This window comes from Perca fluviatilis, chromosome 16 (genome assembly GCF_010015445.1).
Source record: "Perca fluviatilis chromosome 16, GENO_Pfluv_1.0, whole genome shotgun sequence".
In the NCBI taxonomy this organism is placed as follows: Eukaryota; Metazoa; Chordata; class Actinopteri; order Perciformes; family Percidae; genus Perca; species Perca fluviatilis.
In genome coordinates this window covers 15,071,291-15,094,648 of record NC_053127.1, presented here as the reverse complement: position 1 = coordinate 15,094,648, position 23,358 = coordinate 15,071,291, and the positions used below count along the sequence as shown (strand labels likewise).

The window sequence follows — 23,358 nt, the reverse complement described above, 5'->3', positions numbered from 1 at the left end:
TACAGCTTGGTCAACCACTCTTTCACTGGGAATAAGATCAAATACAAAGTCTGCAAGGGGCCATGTAGCTAATTTGGGTGTAAACTCTCTATTCTGCTATTTTTGTAAATCTTAGTATCCATGCCAGGACTTCTAATTGCTGCATATTTAGTTTTACCTAACTGGATCAAATTAACAGTAAAATGCTGCCTACATATTAGTGCATCAGTAATCTTATAATGTCATATACAGTAATAAATAACTGATACTTTAAGGAGATTTTGCTGATAATACTCCTGTACTCCTGTACCCTTTTTGGTACTTGCTTATCTGTGCATGATGTCAACAATATACTACCACTGGGATATTACAACAACAACAACTACTACTACTACAATGGTAACATAATACATAATAATGATGAACATATGCACATTGATAAATGCAACCATTTTATTGTAAAATTCCACAGCTATGTGCAATTCCCTTATGAAAAGGATTTTTTCCAGTACATGTATAGTATATTATGCAGACCCTAACAGAACTGATCAGTGCCCCTTTTATACAATACTCAAATATACATAGATGGCAAACAACTAACATAATGTATGTATGAGGACCATATGAAATTGATTTTGTTCTTGGAAACCTTTGAGCTCTGTAATTCCAGTGCGTATTATTTTGTTTTCTGCAGACAAAATACATAACAATAGAAAATATCTACATGTGCTGTTCACATAAATGTCTCATTTGTGGGTCCCAAAATAAGTACAGAGTAATAAAATGTCCATGTCCGTGCAACCAAAGGACTGAGACCAGATGAAACAATGCTTGAATTAGTCCCAATTCTGAAAACATATCCAACATGCACACTACTGAATATTAACAGTATCTCTCATACACCTTTATATCTCTGCATTTACAATAGAGGGCACAAAAAATAATTATATACAAATAATAAACAAGCTTTTGCCATCATGGAAACAAAAAAATACCATAAAGTATGTTTGTTTTTTGCACCATTGTTCGAGCACAAGCCATGCTCGGTTATTTACAAACCCAGCCATACTGATAAAGTCAGATATAGTCTGAATCAGAAATGTCTTGCTGTTTACCATGATACACTAATTTGTTTGTATTGGTCTGGTGTACAATCGAACAATTGTCCTTATGCTTTTGGTTCTGTTCCATATCAATAAAAAAACCCCAAAAAAACAATAACAATGTCTGAGGGAATATCAGTGTGTCCAACCTCCACTGTATAGAATTTCCTTCAAGTAAACACCCACTTTTAGCATACTGTATGTTTTGTTTTTCTTCAAGGCAGTAAAAGTGGATTCACAAATGATATTGTTTGATATTCTCTATTGCATGTGTGTCAGTTTGGCACTTTTTAAGATGTAATCACTCTTTTACACTTCTTTAAACTACAGAACACTGATGATTACCAGTCTACATTGCTATTGACTATGTTCCTAAAGATGTGAAAGATAGAGTATGTGCACACTGAAGACACTGAAGACAGACTAAGTGGCAGCTTCGCAACACAACAGGAACACCAATAAATACAAAAGGGAAAGAACTTCAGGAAATATGAGAAAATATGGTAAATGCATATGTTAGTATCATCACTGATGCTTTATTAAATATGGCAAATATCAAGACCAATGAAGACCCTTGTGGAGGTGGAAAATGTGGAAATAATAGTTACTTAGACAAGCAAATGTTCTTCTTCTGGTGGCTTGGGAACTGTTTTTGTGGTGTTTTTTCCCCCCTGAAAATATTCAAGTCTACTACTCAGAAGCTGCACAACAGGTGATGTTGCAACTTATTAATTCAACAGATATAACACTTTGACAGGCCTTTGTGAGAGTAGTGTACATCGATCACAACATAGAAAACACAAGATAAATAAGCTCAAGCTCCATTGACACATCAAACAAAAATGTATCTTTGATATAAATGACAGCATTCTGTGTTTCTTTTCAGGGGCTACATGGACATAAAATAATATTTTTTCTCTTAATAAATAAATAAATACCATTAATGATTAAATAAATAAATACCCCATTACCCCCAAGTATTCTACATGGTCAGTCCAGCATAATACAATAAGTCTAATATACTGTATGGTGATATACTGTAACAATGCTGAAATTACAAAATATATACCCTTTTACAAAAATCCCAAGGGCTTGACAAGTGTTTTCTCCATTTCATAATTTATGTACATAAACAATGTGATTTACACCCATTGTGAGTTTACAAATCATACTGAATCACTGTCTCCATGTGTTGCATACTAGTGTCTATCAAAATTGTACTCTGTAAGGGTTTTAAATCATGTTTTACATGTTGTCATGCCCAGCATTTACAATTCAGTGTTCTCAGCTCTCTTCACACAACATCAAGGCATTGAAAGCTAATTTTGATGGGGAAAAAAGTCAAAAAAATAATGAAATTAGGCCCAGCCAGTGAATCAGCTCCCTCACTATGTAATAATTTACATGTACATTCTCAATGTGTTTCTTCTCAAAGAGACAGAAAGCGAGATGCTTGATAATAAGGCTTAAACATCTCTTCTTGACACAAGCAGAAGCTTCTTTTTAATTGAATGAAGGTCTTAAGTTTATTTGACATCAATTCATTTTTTTAGTTTCAGTTTAGTTTTTTTTATTGCTCATCTTAGAAGGATGACACATTGAATGAACCCTGTCCCACTGCAGGGATGTCTAAATTCCCAACAGCTGTCTGTATTGACATTCACATTAAAGTGTAGATTCATTTGAATTCCCCTATTTGAAACTCACCCGCTGGTTATGCAGTTGCATTTATACTTAAGGGCAAAACGTTATTCATTTTAATAAGAAAACCTAAATTGTTTTAGTACAGTTTCTCTTGTAAAAGCTTGCATAACCAAAATACAGCAGCAGTGTGTCATTATGTTAATGCATGCTTTTAACAGTAAATGTAGGAGAGGATGAGAGATCAGTGTTGTCTATATTGTAAGCTAATAGCTGAGAGAAAAATGATTAAACCAGTTGTCTGTCCTGAAATTCTTGGCTGATCCTCCCACCTGTATGCACAGAAGATTCCTCAACTTACAGCAACATTATGCCACTTTTAACCATAAAATAACAGCTTCAAAATAATTTTAATGCTACTCTGACGTGTAATAGGTAGAATGATGTCTCTGTCATTCCCACTCTGCTGTTCTCGCATGTAACTTTGGTGGGCGGGTACCATCTCCCAGGAAAATTGCTGTAATGCTTTACGGTACTACCACTAGTATTGGTAAAACTGGATAATATTTTAGAGAGAAAATGTTTTCTGGTTTGCCCTTTGATGTCCTCCGGCTGCTCTGCCTCGACTCAATGATCCACGGAATTTCCTGATGGACAGAAAGCTTTACTTGTTGTTAAAGTAAGGCTAAACGCTAACTGCTGCTAACTATATAGCTGCCGTCTGCTAGTTAGCTCAGTTAGCCATGCTGGACTGGGAGCTAGGAGCACTGAGGGGGTGTTGATGTTTACATCGCTAGCACAGGAGCTATGGACCACAGGTAGGAGAACGTTATCAGGGCCGGGACGGGGGCAAAATGAATGCAGGTGGGGACGGCGGCGGTGTCATGCCAGAACTGGAGCTGGACATCATAGCAGGCTAGAAGCTGTAGAGGAAACAGAGGAAGCTAAGAAGACAAAAGGAGAGAGTGACTGAGCTGCCGTTGGACAATTCAGATGGGCTTTAAGTCGTTGGCGAGAGCTTTGCAAAATAAAAGGCTGCAAGACAGACCGTGAGCTGGCCATCTTGCTGTTGGACTAGTAAGTCATTTTAGCTGGCTTGCTATGTCTTGTGTTGTTGCACTTGCTTGATGTTTGGATGTGGAAGCAAAGTTGTCCACTTGCTAGTTTTTGATCATAAGTAATCATAACAAATGCACTTGTACAGCTGTCCATATTTACAACAGTGGTGTATAAATGAATTACACTCTGAAACTGTAGGGGCGCCAAATCACAATGATATCAAAAGTTCTGCAGTGCTGCTTTAAAAGGATAAACCGGGCACATTTTTATATATTAATTTTACCAATTTTCCTAGAAAATAGTATAATTAAATCTTGAACGATAATCAACAGTGCTCATTTTTTTTATTTTTCCATAGCCAACAATAGAAGACCATAAAAGATGTTGATTTTTGGCCTGAAAGGTGCATGCAATAAATGTAAACCACTATGTAATAGTAAAATATATACAATGTCTGTACAGTTAAGCATTGTCCATAAACAGCATCATCTCTCTCTGACCACACATGAAAAATGCAATGTTTAATTGTGCCAACACTAAAGCTAAATAAATAAAAAATAAATTAGCGTCACTGTCTAACATAGTTCTATTAAAGTGCTTTAGATTGTGTGTTTTCGTATGTTAAGTGTAAAATTAAATTAAAAGATAAGACATACTGTAATGTTATTTAGATTTCTCTGATAGGTGTTTGCTGTGATCTGAATTGCTATTTATTTAAATTGCTAATTGCTTCTATGCAATTAATGCATTAGTCTGAAAATACAGCAATTAAATTAAAAGTTCCATTGACATGAAGAAGAAATTCCAAATAAAAAGTCAAAAATCGAATCATGAAAACAAAACTTGGATTCTTCTTAATTGCTCACACAATCAATGTTTTCACAACACATCTACAAACCTCCTCATACCAGTTCAATGTAATGCTACAACATTTGCAATGTCTGTGAAAGTTATCAAATAAATTGACTCAAATTCAAAGAGATTAAAAATAAGGAATTAAAGGAAATGTATTAAATCAAATCAGTGGGGTATTTCAGTGGGTCGCCTCCTTTTAAAATGTCCCTTGCTGGCACAGAGCATATGTAGAATGTAATGAACTGTATGATAAGGCTGGGTACACACCCAGGCCTAGAGATAGAGATAGGAGACCCAGTAGACCAGGTTGAAAAGACCAAATGCAGTGGGGAAGAAGATGCGTGCATACGAGTCTATCTTGGCGACACGAATGTGCAACCTGCCGTGCCGCCAGGCACCGGAGCGGCAGTCTTCGAAACAGCAGAAGAAGCTGGTGCAGTCCTTCCCATCCAGACACTCATAGCCGTACTCTTCGTCTCGCTCCTGCATGTGCGTGGCGTTGTTCATCTGAATGGCTGTGGCCGAGCGTGGACGGATGTCTACCGTGGGTGTCTGCTTTTAACAGGACAAAATGACACAGTTAGCCATCAGAGCCCCAGAGTGCCATAATAAAGACATCACTGACATAACAGGGGACCTAATTTGAGCTGCCATTTCCTGTCTCCCACCATTTCTGTCATTAGTCAGTAGAATGTAGTTTGCACCTTCGACTTGCCAATGGCCCCTTCAATGTCAGAAGAAGATACAAATTGACCTGTAACTACCACCCGTGGTTGTAATTATTGAGGCTTATAGTGACAAAGGGTCGGTTCCCGTGGAACCCATGATGCAAATTACACCTTTGCGGCTGAATCAGTCCTACTATTTTCTAGTACAGTAGTCCATTTTGCTTTATTTACAGATATAAAGAGCTAGTGCTGGGCAATGACTTTGCATTTTTTATTCTGATTATGCTACTGGTGCTGCACAATATTAAAAACTGCAGTGAAAACACAATAGCAAACCGATGACTGTGTGTCGTTTTTTTTCTGAGCAGTTTTTAAAATGTTTTCAGTGCCCAATGACTCAACAAAATATCATTATTTGGACCTGTATCGATGTTTTAAGCAGTTCTTCTGAAATGCATGTATAAGATATGTTGCGTATAAAATACATAACTGGCTAATGATGCATCATAAAGCTAAGCTTAGGGAGGAGCATGTGCACACAGCTCAATATTTCTCCAGACCACTCTTTCGGTCACTAAATGGGTTAAAATAAACCTCCTTTTCAAACTGTGCTCACCACTGAAGGGCACATGCCTTTTTTTGTGATAAATGATTGCTAAAATAGGACAGTGACATCAGTGAGTTTTGTGGCTCTGTCATTCTAAAGGGAGACAATTACAATTCAAACAGTCTGTTTTCATCAGCTTTTATCTTGAAATACCATGCTACCTTTGCACAAATTGGAATTCCGGCTGTTTGGCAGATTAAATGTTTCCCCCCCTTTGGCAGAGATTCCTTGACCTTGCTGATAAAATAGGGCAGTGGTTCTCAAACTTTTTTTCAATAATGTACCCCCTTTGAAATATGTTTTCATCCAAGTACCCCCTGACCAGCACAAAACATATTGGGTAGGAAAAAAAAGCCTAGCTATATAAAAAGGCACAATACAGCACTGCCCCATCAGTTTCAGATTTACTACAACAACAATATTGTAACTGAAAAACAGTTAAAAGCTACAGTACATTTAAAATATTAACAATCACTAAATTAATTCATTACTATAGTGTATAATTTTAGGAATTATGCATCACTAGTACTTTTTAAATAAAAAAATCTTAGTACCTACTCCAAAGTAGCTCTAGGTGTATGCATACCCCCATTTGAGAAACACTGAACTAGGTTGTCAAGCTCATCATTTAAAAAAAGAGGGTGAGTCGCGCATACTTCTAAGAATTTCCCATCACCACTTTCCCTCAAGAAAGTGCCAGTAGCTGTCATTTAGCTTGTTCTTTATGTGTTGTCTTTTTAATTTAAACAATATTATATAAATGACTGTACTAGCACTGCAAATGGGTTTTACAGCATATATTTATGTTGTGTTAATCTGTTGTTTTTTAATTGCAACAAACATCACAATACATTAAATACTTTTTTAATGGTTTGGCCCCATTTAGGCATGCTTGCTGTGGGGGGAAAGTCCTGTGTTGTTTGACCCATCCACTAACCCACCAACCAGCCTCCGTTCGCGGAATTTCGGGGTTTTATACTACTCGCTACCGCTGCTCTTAATACTAGGTCTTCTTAAAGCGATGTGGAGCTTCTGCCCTGCCCGGTGCGTTCCATACAAATGCTGAAGGGTGCTATTTGCGTCGTATTTGGCGCTGAGAGGCACTGCCCAAGCGTCCGTATTTTACGAGTTGGGAGTGAGAACGGGTTGAAACACACAGTAACATTATCTGCTGTAAGCATGCATTCACAAACAAGCTTAAAATACTTAAACTTGATTGAACTGTTCATTCCCTACGACTACTCATCTTGCCCAGCACTAGTGCACAAACCTGCAGTCCCTTTGATAACGATACATAACCACAAACAAAACAACATACTGGTTAGTTTCAGGATTTTTGTCCTTAACGGACAGTATGTTGATGTAATGAGGGGATTAGCAGAAGAGGTTATGACTCAGTTCTCAAAGGGGATCGGTTGCACTGGAGGTAGCGCAGTGGAAGCTCAAGCAGAAGGAGCATTAACAGCATCCTGCCACATGGCCTGGTCAAGCTGGGCTGTGCTGTGTCAGTGTTAGCAAAAAATAAATAAATAAAAAAAACAACAAAGAAACAACACAGTGGCATTGGCAACTTTAACTGGCTGAAAGTAGACAACCTCTCAGAGAAGACAAAAGGTGGAAACATTGCTGGAGGATCCCTTGGTTATCTGTCTTAAGTTGTGTTAAAATAAAGGTGAATTTTTCAGCAGTACATTTAGACTCATGTCTAGCCTGAAAATCTAACAGATCTGACCCTAAAAATATTCCTCCCAGTTAAATATTGATGTGGATCACTATATGGAAAAGCAGATTATCTTGTCTTGACTTGTGTGTTACTTTAAATTTAGATCTTTACTAGATCCCACCCACTCTGGATGCTTTTTGGGTGTTTAAAGATTAACATGTGTTAATCTTCTGATTGGAACTCCAACTCTAATTAGACTCATCACGGTGCAGGGGTTGTCTGTTTCAGTCTGTTAAGGCTCTGCTGACTCTGTAGGAAGCGTCAGGTTGAGAAGCCCAGCAAACACGCAGGTATAGATTTACTGGCAGGAGAAGGGAAAGAACAGGAAGCTGTTGCAGTGGCTGCTAATTCACTGTGGTTACAACAACAACAAAGAGTGAAACAGGACAGAGGGAGCCAGAATGAGTCCACGCTGGGCCTGGACTATTACATTCCTCTGGACACGGGATGTGTGGGATGCTTATTTTAATTTTAGAAAACTGCATAAGTACGTCTGGCTGGCTGCCTTCGCGCTGTGCACTGCAGAGCGCCCCTTTTAATATTATCTCTGATACCTATTTAGTAACTGATGGGGAGTACAGTAAGAATGCAGGTAGATAAAGAGGGGATAGAGAGAGGTGTATCTGCTGGAGAACAGACAGAAAAGCAGTGAGGTGCTGAGGGCTCAAAGAGCCAAAATGCAGCAGACACATGCAGTCAGACACAGGCAATATACCTTTGAGGAAAAGAGCCGGAGGAGCTTTTGTCCAGACAGGAAACAAAGAATACGTGGAATTGAAAGAGAGTAACAAAAAAAAACATAGAACACATGTAAACAGAGAACAAAAAACATCAATAGAAAAAATAAACAAACACAAGATAATTTGTGAAATTTACAATCACTCTACTTTGTAACTCAAAATGGAAAGAGAATAAATATACTGTAGAGACCTACATGTTACAAACAGACACAGGGAAGATGCATGTTGGGATATATGTATCTCACATGATTCTTACACCAGCATCACCTTAGAAAATATTACAAATGCAAAACTGGAGAGATTAAGTAAACACTATCCATAATGCAGAGTTCAAATACTCCCTGTGAGTGTGACATCATTACATTTTCACATTAAGATGGAGTCATTTGTCTTACACAGCACTTCATTAAGCATTGTTATCAGTTCCAGTATGTGGCATTCAACAAACGTTGTAATGTATGTCGTTAAACTTAAAAGAAACAAAATCAACTGATAGGAGGACATCTGATAATCATAAATCCCTCTGCATTTTAAGAAGATCATGTGTACCCAATAAGCTTACAAATAGTAAGAGAAACTTTCGAAGTTCTTGATTTAGATTTCCTCGAATTTCCTATTTTTCCCATCCTTTTAACAATTCAGGAACATCAAAAGAATTTCATCAAAGATCTCCTTTTCTTTCCCACTTTCTCCTTCCCACATCTCGGGAATTCATGCAGAGAACCTAGAAAAGCCCCTCTGAGATGGCAAACTGGCATTACACCTTCCACTTCATCATATTCGTCCACAAGACAGCTAGACCATGTGCAAAACCTTAGTTACAGAGGCTGAAACTAGAGCGCCCCACATTCCAGTTCAATACTCCTGTTCACCCAAGCACAGTATACTTAAAGGTTTAAGATTTAATATCCTTTAAGTCCAATTCCCCAAAAAATGCCATGACTTCAAAAATGGATTTCAGTTACCTACAACCCTTTCAAAAGTATTGCAACTTGGTCTAGTTATAAAAAAGCAAAAGAACTAACTTTTTTTTTTACCAAGCAGACTTCAAGTACTAGATCTGAACAATTTGCCATGCAAAATCTTTCATTCCTAGAACCATAAACCAAATTTAGCTGATTATGGAGATGTGCTAGTCTTGCTGTTGAGAGTAAACGTTCTCAGCTCTATAAGTGCTCATATATATGGTGAGAGTAGCCCTTTAACCGAGCTGCCATGATCTCTTGAGGGATTTAAGGCCCACATGACTCCAGCTTTCCTGTCATGTGACAGTTACAACTGTAACAGATATGTGACGGATTACAAAAACATTTGAGCTGCATGCCTCGCTCATTGAGTAATTTTTGTAGTGGCCCCTGGGAAGACGCTCCCTTAGGAAACAGTGTATAGCTTTTTTCTAAGACTTAATCCCTGTACCGTAATACAGTGGAGGAGGAACAGAGAGCATGTAGGGAGAACTTGACATTTCACCAAAGGTTACTGTAAACACTGTAAATGTATTACATCAAGATATTACACAAATATATAGTGCATCAATTAAAATGTTTGTAGCTACTAGGTACAATTGAGCAACCTCTCTTGGTCAGACTCTGAAACCTCAAAAAACTTAATTTAAACAAAAACATCACTTCAGTTAGAGAGATGCTCACCGGGTTTTTCTTCTTCTTGTCCTTTTTGGCACTAGGCTTCCTGTTGCTGACAAAGTAGTGCAGCGTGCCATACTCTATGAGTGCGGCGAAGACGAAGATAAAGCAGACAGACACAAACAGGTCCATGGCGGTCACATAGGAAACTTTTGGAAGGGATTTCCTGGCAATAGTACTCAGCGTGGTCATGGTCAGCACAGTGGTGATGCCTGGTGTGAGATGGGAAAGAACAGAGAAAATTAGATCTGCTCGAAATCAAGACAACTGCCACACTGCCAGACTCACTTCTGCATAGAGCTCAATTGTAGGTGCCACTTTCACATTCTGCATTACTATGTCAGCTTAACAAAATGCTCTAAAATAGTTTTTTTTATATTGTAGTAGTAACGTCCCACACCAAAATGTCTGCCTTTCTTACATCTGTTGTTAACAGTAACTTGCCATGTTGTACATAATATTAAAAAAGGCAACACAACGTTAGGTATAACAATAATACAAGCATCTTTCTGTACTTAATGTGTTCCTAAATCTGTCATGAAGTGGAATGTGATGTGCATGATGCTCATGGCTTATAGGTGCTTAAAGAATAATTGATACAAAATTATTGCATTTGTAACTAATATGATAATTCTCCCCAAAATAGTTTCACAGTTGGAGGAAAGCTGAAACAAGCTGAAGTCCTAATTGAGATTTAAACTTGGATTGGATGTTTTAGTATTTTTTTACAGATTGTGCACCAGTTTTTCGGTGTTAAATATACATTTTTTAAATTCATATGTGCTCATACATTTTTCAACTAAGGAACATGTGCTCCAAAATGTGTCAGTGTAGGATATGAATTTTTTATTTAAAAATATACAGTATGAATTGCCTAGAAGAAGAAAAAAAAAATCTGTGGAGTATTAGTGTAATTATTGTTGAAGCTCAATATGATGGAAGGTGTGACAGATGTTTTTTATGTTTTTATTTTTTTAATCGTTTTATTTTAAAAATGTCCCGGTTTATTTAGTTCAACAATAACTTACAAAACTGTGACAGAAGAAATTTTGGTTTTAACAGAAAAACAGAAATTATGAATTTTATATATATAAATATATATATATAGAGAGAGCGAGAGAGACAGATATATATATATATATATAGGAGAGAGAGAGAGAGAGAGAGAGAGAGAGAGAGAGAGAGAGAGAGAGGATTAAGAGGATTAATGTTGGCTGTTTAATTGCATGCTCTTGCAGTTAGACGCTCATGACGATGGAGTGAACAGCTGTTTTACTGTCCCCTTAAACCACATACTTTACTGGTTCACGAGTTTAGCTGCCATTGACCACCACACTGACATTAAACATTTCTTTATCCACCATCTGGTAACCTTCTCCCATTACTTGCTCTGTCTCCAATGATAATGTAGATCGAGGCAGGGTGATGTCACATGATGAAGAAATGTGTTTATAAGTACATTACATATTAAGTACACTGCGACAACAGATTACCAACAGCATCATCACAACCACTTAACACCAACAAACAAGCAAGTACTAAGACCGCCTCCTTCCTTTAAATAGACCATACTTAAGAGGACTTGTCTATATTGTGCATGGGAGACGATTTATGTCTAAATTTAAAATGAACTGAAAGGCATCAGTCTGTGTCAAGATTAACATTGCAGTATAGCAAGTGAATTGATATATTTCTGGATGGCATTGAAGGAAGAATGATGTCATCTGCATTAATCCGCGTCCTAACTACCTGGCTTCCTGTACCTCCTGCATCATCTTTTAAAGGAAATTAAGATATTTTACTCTTAGTACAATTTTAGCAGGGAATTTATAGTGTTATTATTTCGACTGAAAATCATGTCTGGAGCTGCATAAGCAGGAGGAAAACAAAACTACCTATTTTTTCGAGAGATTAATGATGGACACATTAACGGTGATAGTGAGGTAGAATGAGGTTTTCTGCCTGCAGGGATTGTTTTACATTCATTTATGCTCGTTAATGATCACATCACATTGACTTGAGGTCAAGATTTAGAGCCTTAAGGGGCCAAAAGTAAAGCTGACTAAGCAATGTGTATGAAACTGCTTCACGAGTGAACTTCTGAGGATGTCCACTGGACGCCAAGGGCAAGTTCAAAAGCTGACAAATTTCCTTGAAATCTTCACTCTTTCCCTCTTTTTTCCTTCTGTGTCCGCTCATTGCATTCAGAGAAGAGGCCACCTGCATTATTATTGTGCTGAGGCTGCATCTCTGCATCTTCCCTGCTGTATTGCATAATTAATGCCTCATTAAGGCATGCATGAAAACATATGTGCCAGCATAGGCTCTTCTAATCAAGATGGACTAGATTCCTAAGCAGCTGCCCTGTCTCAGAGGGGAAAAGAGGAGGAGGAAGAATGGTGAAGGAAAAGACAAAAGGAAAGGAGAGAAGGGCAGGAAAGAGGAAGCTTAAGCCAACTGCTTTTCAATTTGAGGTGGTGTGTGACCACCACAGGGTTCTTGATGTGTTTCACAGAAGAGAGTAATTAAGGCCAGGATGGCTAATGAACCTCACTGGTGTAATGGCAGCATATGTGTGTTTGGACTAGGTCGACTGATTATAAAAATGAACCAGAGCAAAGGCTCTGTCAAGGCTTTATGAGCAGTCACAGAGATAGATAAGGGGTCTAAAAGAAATTAAATGTAAAATATATTTTTTTATTTTTATTATTATTTGTGCAAACTGACCTTACTTTTTTAAATTGATTTCAGCATATACATCATATGGTCAAAATCTAGCGGCAGAAATAACTTTAACTTTTCTTTTTTCCTTCTTACCTAATGATGTTCTGGCAGGTACTGCATCCTTGTTGATCCAGAATGAGACCCAGGAGAGGACAACAATCAGGGTGCATGGGATGTAGGTCTGAATGGTGAAGTAGCCCATTCTCCTGCTCAGGTCAAAGAAGACGGTCAGCACCACATAGTCTCCTGGAGAGAGAAAAATAACAGGAGAACAGAAATAAAGAGAGTGAGGGCATTGTAGAATGTATGACAAAACATACGGGATGTAAAGTTTATATGCAGGATAGAATTTTCTTTATTACATAAGTGTAAAAAATGCTAAGTGATTCATCTTGAGTATTAATGTTCACAGTCCATACAAGAATGCAAGGACAAGCTAATCTAACATATAGTGCACTGAGAAAGTTCAAAAGAATGACGGCACATTATCGTACTGTGATCAAAGAAGGCTGTCAACACAGAAACACCAAGCGTGGATAAAAAAAAAAAAACTGTTAAGTCATGGGCTAATCAATACATAATGTTGTGGAACCAAAATCTTCACAGCATGTCTGCCCAAGGCAACTCGAGATCTTAAAGGAAATGGAGTGTTTCAGAGAGCTAGCGCTGGACTTGCTTGGATACACACACAAACCCTTGTCTCCTGCCAGTAGTTAGCTGGACCATGAACACTAGCATCCAGGCTGGCAGTCTGACCCAAACAGATGTTGGGTGTTAAGAGGTTGAGGTTAGCCAAGTCCAGATAGCCCTGACCCTGACAATATGGATCATCCGGCCTGCTTGTTTAAAATGCATGCTAAGCATGAATGCACGTGCACATGCACCCTCTTGCACCACACGCACATGCAAGGAGGGTGAATTCAACCAGGACCAAACAGAAAGATAGGCATGTACAAGAACAAACTCAATACACACACAATCCAATAGTATTCCTGCCACCTCGACAATGCAGCAATGCTTGCCAATAGTTACTGCCCTCTTTAGCAGTCTACCAATGTACCTGTCTGTCTGTTTAATGGCAGTTCACTCCTGGCCTCCAGCTCAGTCAGTTGTCTGATAATTGATTAACTTTAGACTGTTAACGGTGTCGGAAACCTCCCCTGGCCTCTCGCTGTGGCTTGTAACCTGCAGGGCACAAACCTACACTTCTCAGCTATGTAGCTACTCTTAATGTGTGTGTGTGTGTGTGTGTATATGTGTGTGTGTGTGTGTGTGTGTGTGTGTGTGTGTGTGTGTGTGCGTGTGTGCATGTGTTTAAGCACCCACAGCACATGGAGTAGTCTCTGCAGCTGGGGATTGAACAGCTGGCTAATAATTTTCCTCATGCGCACAACACCTATGCAGTTTATTGAAAAACAGCCAACATCTGTGTATTTGTGTGTTAATGAGAGACAGAGAGGGAAAGAGATGAGACTGTCAGTGTTTATTATGTCTGCGAACATGTGCACTCTGTGTGTGAGTGAGTCTTCGTAGTGTCTGGACAGGGACCAAGTCTTTGTGATCCATCCCACTATGCACCTCTGTTCACCCATCCATTGATAGCATCATTAAATAAACCAAGTGCAATAACCCCAGCAGCACAACCGTAACTGTTCATTTCACCACGTGTTTTCTGCTGATGCAGGCGGGTGCATCATATATTACAGTGTGCCGGCTTGGTTTGTAGGAGTACGGGAGACACATGAAGGCTGCTCTCAGGGGTCCCACAGCCCACTATTTTGTTTTTATTAACATTACATTAGCAGGGGCCCAAAACCGAGACCCCTGACAGCTGAGAAACTGCCGGTTAATACACTTATTCCAGCTCAGTCAGCAGCACAAAGCCTCCTTCACATTTCCTCGGACTCTTAATGATAATGGAATTTCCACCACAGGGGTGAGGTCGGCTGGTGTTACACACTCATGCCGTACGCCTATTTCCGTCTGTTCCCAAGTTTCATTATAGGCCACAGCACTTGCCAGGAAGACACTTTGAGAAGCTCTTATCGACCAATGGCCTCCATTCTGGTAGACTGATGTATCTGTATCAGCATGCCTGCCATTATAACTCCGTAGTAATGCATACGTTTGTTAATGACTTCCTGATTCCTCTCAAAACAAAATGGCTTCCAGTTCCCTTACTGGTTTAAGTGTCTGGCCGGGATTTCACAACATTACCGTACGCGGAGCAAACAGTTTAGTGCTCCAGATAAACAGTCCCAACACAATCAGTGGACTGTGTGAACATGTGACATTTTTCACAAGTTGTTTATTTGTAATTGAGTGGATTTTAAAGTGTCAAATTCTTATCTGATTCTCCCATCTTTCAAATGATTCTGATGGCATATGTTTATGTTTGTAAAAAAAAGTATACAATCCTGGTGAAAACTGTGTGGGTGTAGCGCTAGTGGTGCATTGTCACCACTAGGAGTCACCAATGTTATAGATATTTTGGAATCCTAAACACAGGGGTTTAAATATTAATATTACCCCAATTAAAGCAGTTTATGGAGCTGTCCCTCTGTCTCCACTCTTGATCACATCAGCTTTATCCACCATTATTGGCAATAGTGTTTCCCTTCGCCCCACAGAATGCCTTGTTGTCGCGTCAGCTTAAAACCCCCGAACATACACGCAAACTGATTTTGTTTTGTTTGTTCAATTTAAAAAAAAACATTTGTACATTTTCTTCAAGTTGGAAGAACCGTTGGGTTTTTCGGTGCATTATTGTACACTTCAATGTGTGATATGGGCAGGGTAGATGGTGTTTCACACATGTACGAATGCATGTCTGTGTGTGGGATCAAAAGGTCCCTGTTTATTTCTCATAAGACTGCAGCTGGGATATCAAAGCATTCAAGCCTTTGTGACTGCGTTCCTCCTAATGGGAGCCCTCAAATTAACTTGAGATAGAACTCCCTATCTGTCAACTTCAGCAGATGAAGGCGTGTTCATACTCTATCTTCACAGGGTCTATAGAAAGCTCTTTTCTTCAAGGCTATTACCACTAAGGTCAAATGTTCCTTCTGTGGATCACCAGTGAATATAAAGAAGCTGCCATACATGGGATGATATGATCTCACAGCCTTTCGCATGTATCCAAAAACGGCCACATCTCCTATGATCCTACAACAAATTTAGTGTAGTATTTATTTTAAGTCTTTCATAATCATCAACTAAATTTCATGTACTTATTTCTCCAGTAACAAGAACACACAAAGAGTACAGATCTCTGTAAAGGCCTTCCATTGGGCCTTTTTTCTTTGCTACTTTGTTATCAAAATTCCTAAAAGTTTAAATTTCTCAAATCCTATCATCTTATCACTTTCATTACATTGCTCTCAACTCAATCCAGTCCTTTCGGTTTATACTTTGTGAATAAAAAATGCTGACGACAGCTGTGTGAAAAATGTACTATGCACACAACAGCAAACATAACTATTGTTTGCATTAAGATATGGTTTGAAGCATTTCTATTAGGATCACACATTTCCTTGGCAAAAGTGATTTACTACAATCTGATGTAATCTACAAAAAGCAATAAAAACTTGCCGGGGATGATCATTCATCAGAAAACAGTGTATCTTTGGTGTTAAAAGCCGTAGAGACAACACACTAAGAGAATTTAGATACACGCAGCAGAGCGGGGAAAAAAAGAAGATAATTCTTCCAGTATGAGCCTTCTACAGTGGTGGAAATACACAAACACATGGATGTTATATTATTAGAATTCAGAAATTGCAACAATATTCTGTATTTGAAGGGAGAGTATTGAACTTGTGAGAAGGAATGTTACTCCCAATGTGGCTGTACATTATTGCAGAATAGCCATAGGGGATTTTATGGGAATGAAACATGGTAATTGAGGATTGCTGACCAGAATTTAAAAAAAAAACTGTCACATGTGAATATCATTCTGCAGGCAGCCATGCTGTAAATTGGTGTGGATATGAATGGGCAGGAGAGACCCGAGGCACATGCTGGCCATCCAATGAAGGGAGACGAGCCAGACACATTGCAGAGCCGCTGACAGGCTGTCTTACTGAGGTCCTCTCCTGTCAAAGATCATCTATATCAGAGGTGACAGTAGATGCAATTGTGCATGTGTGTGTTGGTAAGAAAGACAGGAGCTTTGCTAATGACCAGGGTTATGCCATGGCTGCTTGCCAGAGTCAACAATAGTTAAAGAGAACTGCTGTCCACTTTCTTTGACTATGACTAGGGGCTATATGCCAGTGATTAACTAGTAACTATGGCTTTGCATTTTGCCTCCACAGGCTACTGCAGCTATTCCTGCCCGACAGCGAGTGGCAAGATGATGTCACGGCAAAAAAGGCACAGCATTGTCATGGTGAGTAACTGCGGGAACACAGCAGCATGATTAAACACTAGACAGGAGTCTGCAGAGTTTGATTGCCTTGTTGTTAACTTTGTGTTGAATGTGACAGGGACAGATGATTATCCTTCTCTACACACTAATAGCTCTCAAATTACTGAGCAAGGATGTTTACAGGATTTTTTTTTTTTTTTTAGATGACGATGTCACATGCTATCATGTGGGGGCCCCGGGATAAAGTAAACAACACGCCCCTTTTGACACACACACACACACACACACACACACACACACACACACACACACACACACACACACACACACACACACACACACACACACACACACACACACACACACACACAAACATTCATTCCCCAACCCATTTTGTCACACAGAAACCAACAAGTATTTCTATGCAGGAGTACTACCCACCCAAGTTAGCTGTACGGATCTCTTTATATAATACAGGGCCCCAAGTTTGGTAAACATTTTAACAGTTGCCAACGTATGGCCCAGTTCTAACTGGGATTTAGTGGTGTATATTAACAAACAAATTTGGAATCAATCTAATCACCACAAAGCGCCCCACAGACCATGGGACAGTTCCAATACAGCTCAGCTTCCATCCTAAAAAAAACCCCACACTTTCTGGTGTTAAATCTTATTTCAGGCCACACACATCTTGTTTATTTCTTGTCCTCACCTAAACTGTTGTACTTCTCTAGCAAATTTAAGACAACTCCATTAGTGAATTTTACTTTCATAACACCATGTAATTAAAAATAAGGCCAACACAAGCCACTTCTCTCACTTCTCTCGCAGTCTATTATCCGTGTTCCAGCTTACTTCGTCTAAAAATGGCTTCATTATTTCTTATTTACAAACTGAGGAGAGACGCTATTCACACTCATTACATAAGTTCCAAGTTCTAAAATTCAACTCTCACTCTCCTTTTTTGCCATTTTTAATATATCAACTCTTTTTATTTTTTCTGTTCTATTTTGGCCAGGTGACAGGACTTATCCTCACTAAACAGTCACAACACTAATGGCTAGACTTATTTGTCTCTTTTGTGCTTCTATTAAAAGGACAGATTAAAATGCTAATTAAATTAAACGGCTAATTTCTGGAAAAGGAAATGCAAGGAGAGGAGAAGAGAGAATGCGATGCTGTGTGTGATGCCGTGACAAAAGAAAAAAAAAACTACAGATAAGCACATAAGACAAAAAGCTTTCCAGAGGTCTCTGGGTATGGGATCTGTTCAGCGTGGATTTGTGTGTATATGCTTGAAAAGGAAAATATAATGAACAACCTAAAATATACAGATGTGTGGACAGATTACTTGATATGTTAAGACAAGCAGTCAGAAGGAGATGTGGACAATATTTGCAATTTTTCAGTAATATTTTGCAACTTATGACTTTTTCCCCCAGTGATATAACACAAGTCTACACCCAATTTACATTTTAGCTTTCATTATTCTGCTCTACACACCTGGTGCAAGATACTGGCCAGAAAAAAAGCCCTCAGCAAAAAGGGAGCGTTACAGCCGAAACAGTAATTTGTTTGCAATAAATAGAAGAAGCACTGAGTAGTTAGCTTTAGTTGTAATAACCACTGTGGCTGAAATAGAAAAAGAGGCAATGATGTCAGAGTGCTGGCCAAAGGTATTTTTTTAATTTATTTTTTTAACAACTGAGTAACAATCTTTTGCAAAAACAGCACCCCATAAGTACTTCCCAAATGCCACTTTTAAGTTACAACAGAATATAAACTTTGTAATTGTATGATGTGATGTTCCAGAATATTTGAACTGTTAATGACATGGTTTTATGCATTAAAAAGTCATTGAGCTGTGCAGATTAAAGCCACGTCAACTTATTGTAATGCAATGTAATGTTCATAAATACTGTCGCGTAACAAAAAAGAAAAACTCACTATTACAACATATCTTTAGGATGTTTTTTTTTAGTTCTAATGGCACAATGTACTGGTCTTTACAAAAGCAACAATGTTATTTAAATCTAAATTTGATGGATGAGCTCAGACAAACACTGTATAAGCCAAGACAATCAGTCCCCAATTCTTTGCCAATGGCTTAGTGCTATTACAGATTAGAGTTTTGGATCCCTGGTTTAATGCTTTGAAATCTAATTAATCATATTCACCCCACTGAATGAATTGCCCAAAACTACAGCACTGATATATGCCTGCGCATACTCAGACTAAGTAGCATTTTCTTTTAAGTAGCTAAATAATCACAAAGCTTTGCCAAAACTGCACTCCCAGAAAGTCACACATACACTTAAAGAAATTGATATTTTCAGTGCAATAAGGCTTATAAGCAAATGTGCTCCTTGTGCTTAACTTCATGTATGATCCAGCATTACTTTGAGCCATGCATCCCCTCATACAGATTCATGGACAGTTTCATTGAATGTAGTACATTTCGAAGTCCAAGCATAGAAGACTTGAAATTTAATTTCACTATAGCCTTTGCCAGACTTACAGGTATCTCTGACATCTATTAGCATAATGCACAGATTCACTACGCTCTTTCCAAGCTTAGCAAGGTAATATCAAATGCCACATATGACATATAAATAATGATTCTGCAGAGTTCTAATACCACAATAACAGAAAAAAGCACTTATGTGTTTTAAGTGCTTCCCTAGAATTCAGGAGATGTACTGAACAGTGTCATTTCGATTAATGGGAAACTGCTTGTTCTGTTTTTATTACGATTCTGAGATTTATCCTCTCGATGCCATGTATTAACCTACCAGACACACGATGTTCCACATTTGCTCTGTCCTTATTTCTTATGGCTAATTACTTTGAAACCTTGGGTTGCAGAATATTAAACAAGGCCAATATGCTGAGTGAGAATATTATCTAGGACCAAACTTTATAACAGTTTATTGAGCAATTTAGGGCTTGGCCCAGGAACAATAACTCCACAGAGTGGCATCAACTTTGAATGTTTTTAGCCTCTAAACCTGCTCCGTCTGTCTCAATAAGAAGAGACTGTCCATTTTGTGTGTGCATGCAGAAGTGAGTATGTACAGTACACATAAAAACTCTATTTAGGCTGCAAAAATATCTCTAAAATAAGGAGCCATCTTGTTCCACTTTACAAGTAACCGTAATACTGTGTACTTTCTAAGAGCTACACACTAGCTACTAGCTATTCATGTACTTGTGTATTGCAGCGATCTTACGGTATGGGAAGTGCTTCTATGCTTTTACTTTGTTTGTTTCAGTGGTGGAATGTAATTGAGTACATTAAATACTGTACTTAAGTACAATTTTGAGGCACCTGTACTTTATTTGAATCTTTATTTTTATGCTACTTTATACTCCACTACATTTTACAAGAAGATATTGTAATTTTTACTTAACTACATTTATTTGACAGCTAGTATATAAAGTAGTTAAATCAGCTCCAGCGCCACCCGCCACAACATGAAAATATTGTTTAAACATTATGCCACCAGTAAAAATAAAGCAGTAATATACCATAAATGATAATATAACCATAGGAAAGGAGTAATTTTGCATAATGAATATTTTTACTTATTTAGGTACACTTATCTGATAATACTTCCATATTTTTACTTAGAGTACTTACATAAAAATGTTTAATGCAGGACTTGTCAAAGAATATATTTTACATTGTGGCATTTCAACTTCTTCCACAACTGATCTGTTTTTAATACACAGTAAGGGCAAATTGTATTCAATTGATGCTCTGTTGTGAATGGTAATGTAGAATTAATTAAATTCAAACTGCCAGTCTTAATGTTGTTTAAAAATGAGTCCATCTTAAATTAGACATATGATGAAAATTATGCACAATAGGTTACCCATGATTTTAGTTATTTATATGTTTTTGTATTTATTAAGTTATTTAATCACAGTAATACTACGTTGCAGTTTTTTTTTATCAGATGATGATCACTCAATCTTTGCTGAAGTAAAAAAGGTGAAGCGCTGAAACAATCCATTAGCCGCGGTGCGACTGTGTATCTATAATAGCTGCTCTCTCTAATCTCTCCCTCCCTTCATCCCCCTCTCTCTCTGTGCGTTCTCCCTCTTGCTTCTGGGTGATAGTTGTGATGGGCAGGAGTGGGAGGAAAAATTCTCTGACTCAGCCAGAATCCTCCTTTTGTGAAGTTAAATACCAATTTACACTCCTCCATCCCCTCTCCCATCCTCCACACACACATTCTAACCCGCCCAATACACTAACAGCATTCACATTTACAAGTGTCTGCTCTATACACCCCCCCCCACCTCACTCCGTCTTCCCTGTTCACTCTTGCAAAAGAGATGATTTTTTTTATTTTGTGCCCTGTGTATTCCCGTGTCCTACATTTTACAACCCCCCCAACCCTTCCCCATTGCTTTCTGTCTCTCTCTCATGCTCATCTCTCTGTCTCTCTCTCTCTCTCACACACACCAAACAAGAAGAGATTGCTTTGGGAAAATAAGGCTCTTGTTTTCCTCCCTATCGACCACCACCTGCATTTAAAAGAGTGCCTGTGGTGCACAGCAGAGTAGAGCAAATTTAGAGAACTATATTTTATTTGATTGTATGTTAGATTGTCAGTGCTCTTTGTTCTGTATAGATGCTTGTTCTGTTTTGGAGGCCATACCATGTAGCACACAGGAATATGGATTGAAGACAGTGAGTGAAGGTTGAGAAATAGAATAATATTCAGCCCACTGATCCTCTCCTGTAACTTCTTCCACCTTAATATGTGAATATAAATGTCCTCATCATGTATATTTTTTTCTTCCACTTCAATGACACCAAACCTTTCCACAGCACAACTGTAGTTGCAATATGAGCTTCAGCAAAACTAGGACACTGGAATACATTGACTACACAATTAAAGTCATGCAATTTGCAAGAGAGAGAAAGAAGGCACAGCAAGTGGACGTAAATAAGGGAGGTTGTTGTTGGTTCCTGTTTTTTGATTGAGATGCCGGTAGGCAAAGATGGAGGTCATAAGGCGGAGAGATGCAAAGATAAAAAAAAAAAGAAAGCGAGAAAAAAAGAAGAGGATGTTCAGCCAATACCAAACCATGTCAAAGCTGTTTAAGATGCTGTTTCTAGAGGTTTGCGTCATTCTTGACTTCTTGGTGCAGCTGTCATTTTGAAACATCATTCTCACAGTCAAGGGCTTTTGACACAGGGAGCGACACTTGGATCACTTGGACACTTCGCATGGATCCGCGGGGTCTACTACACTCCTCATGTGAGGATCAACGCGATTCTGTGCACTACTGTATCCCTGCCGTACAACTGAATGACATTAGCTGACTGTGGTATCGTATAGATTTAGATTTATAACAAATGGTGGTAATCCTAGTCTTTCCTAACCACGGACTGTTATTGTTGATAGCTGAATTTAGCTAAATAAACCTGATAAATCCAGTCTTATTCCAATGCTCTAACTATTTAGAAAACATTTTTATATTTTAGGGAACTCACAAACAAGCAAGAATCCATCTCTTGCTCATTGATTTGCACTGCGCGTCGCATGCGTAGGGAAAAGTTCAACACTTTTGTTGCAGCGGGTGGGTGTGTGCGTGTGACGAGCACGAACGCGACAGTTTCGCAGGATTGCGCCTGCTTCTCGTGTCGCCTGTCAAACTGCCCGCGCCCCCCTACCTGCCTGCTCACCTCTCATTGAAAATTAATTACGAGGTGCGACAATCGCTCCCCGTGCGTAAAGCCCTTTACAGTGTGAAGCACGGAAAGGTGTTGATGGGGTTGGTCTTAGATTTTGACAAATGAGAAACTTTGTATGCCAGAAGGTGCAGAAGGGAAGATAGTCACACATATACTGCAATGTATGATGAAATGGATGCTTGGACCAATATTACTTCTCCCGCTGGTACTACAAATAACTTGACTGCAACAGTTATTGCTCTTACTACTGCTTTTACTACTACTACTACTTCTACTTCTGTTAATAATGTTTACACTACTACTTCCAGTATTACTACATCTGTGGTGCAGTACTTGTATGTGAATTCAACAGCATTGTTTCTCTTTATATACTTACTTTTATTAGGATATGTAACTTTACACCAGTATAATAAATAATGAAATTTTATAATACATCTATGAGTAGGTTGGTTCATTTTTGGTCAACTATTTAAAACTGTTTTAGGTCAGACAAGACAAGCAATGCGAATTTGTGACACTGGGGTCTGGGAAATTGGG

At 38.5% G+C, this 23,358-nt stretch overlaps 1 protein-coding gene across 3 annotated transcripts in view; it reads right to left on the bottom strand.

Moving 5' to 3' along the window:
- Nucleotides 1-418: 418 nt before the first annotated feature.
- The window catches only part of gabrg2 (gamma-aminobutyric acid type A receptor subunit gamma2), a 64,949-nt gene continuing 42,009 nt past the window's right edge, over nt 419-23,358 (bottom strand). Inside the window, exons 7-10 of one of the 3 annotated variants that reach the window (XM_039777657.1) lie at nt 12,836-12,988; nt 10,025-10,230; nt 8,351-8,374; nt 419-5,192 (exon numbers count right to left, since the gene is read on the bottom strand). In XM_039777657.1, the coding sequence (XP_039633591.1) occupies nt 4,911-5,192; nt 8,351-8,374; nt 10,025-10,230; nt 12,836-12,988 (665 nt within the window). In that variant the 3' untranslated portion in view covers nt 419-4,910. The remainder of the gene's footprint in view (nt 5,193-8,350; nt 8,375-10,024; nt 10,231-12,835; nt 12,989-23,358) is intronic. The other 2 variants (XM_039777658.1, XM_039777659.1) reach the window with 2 other exon arrangements.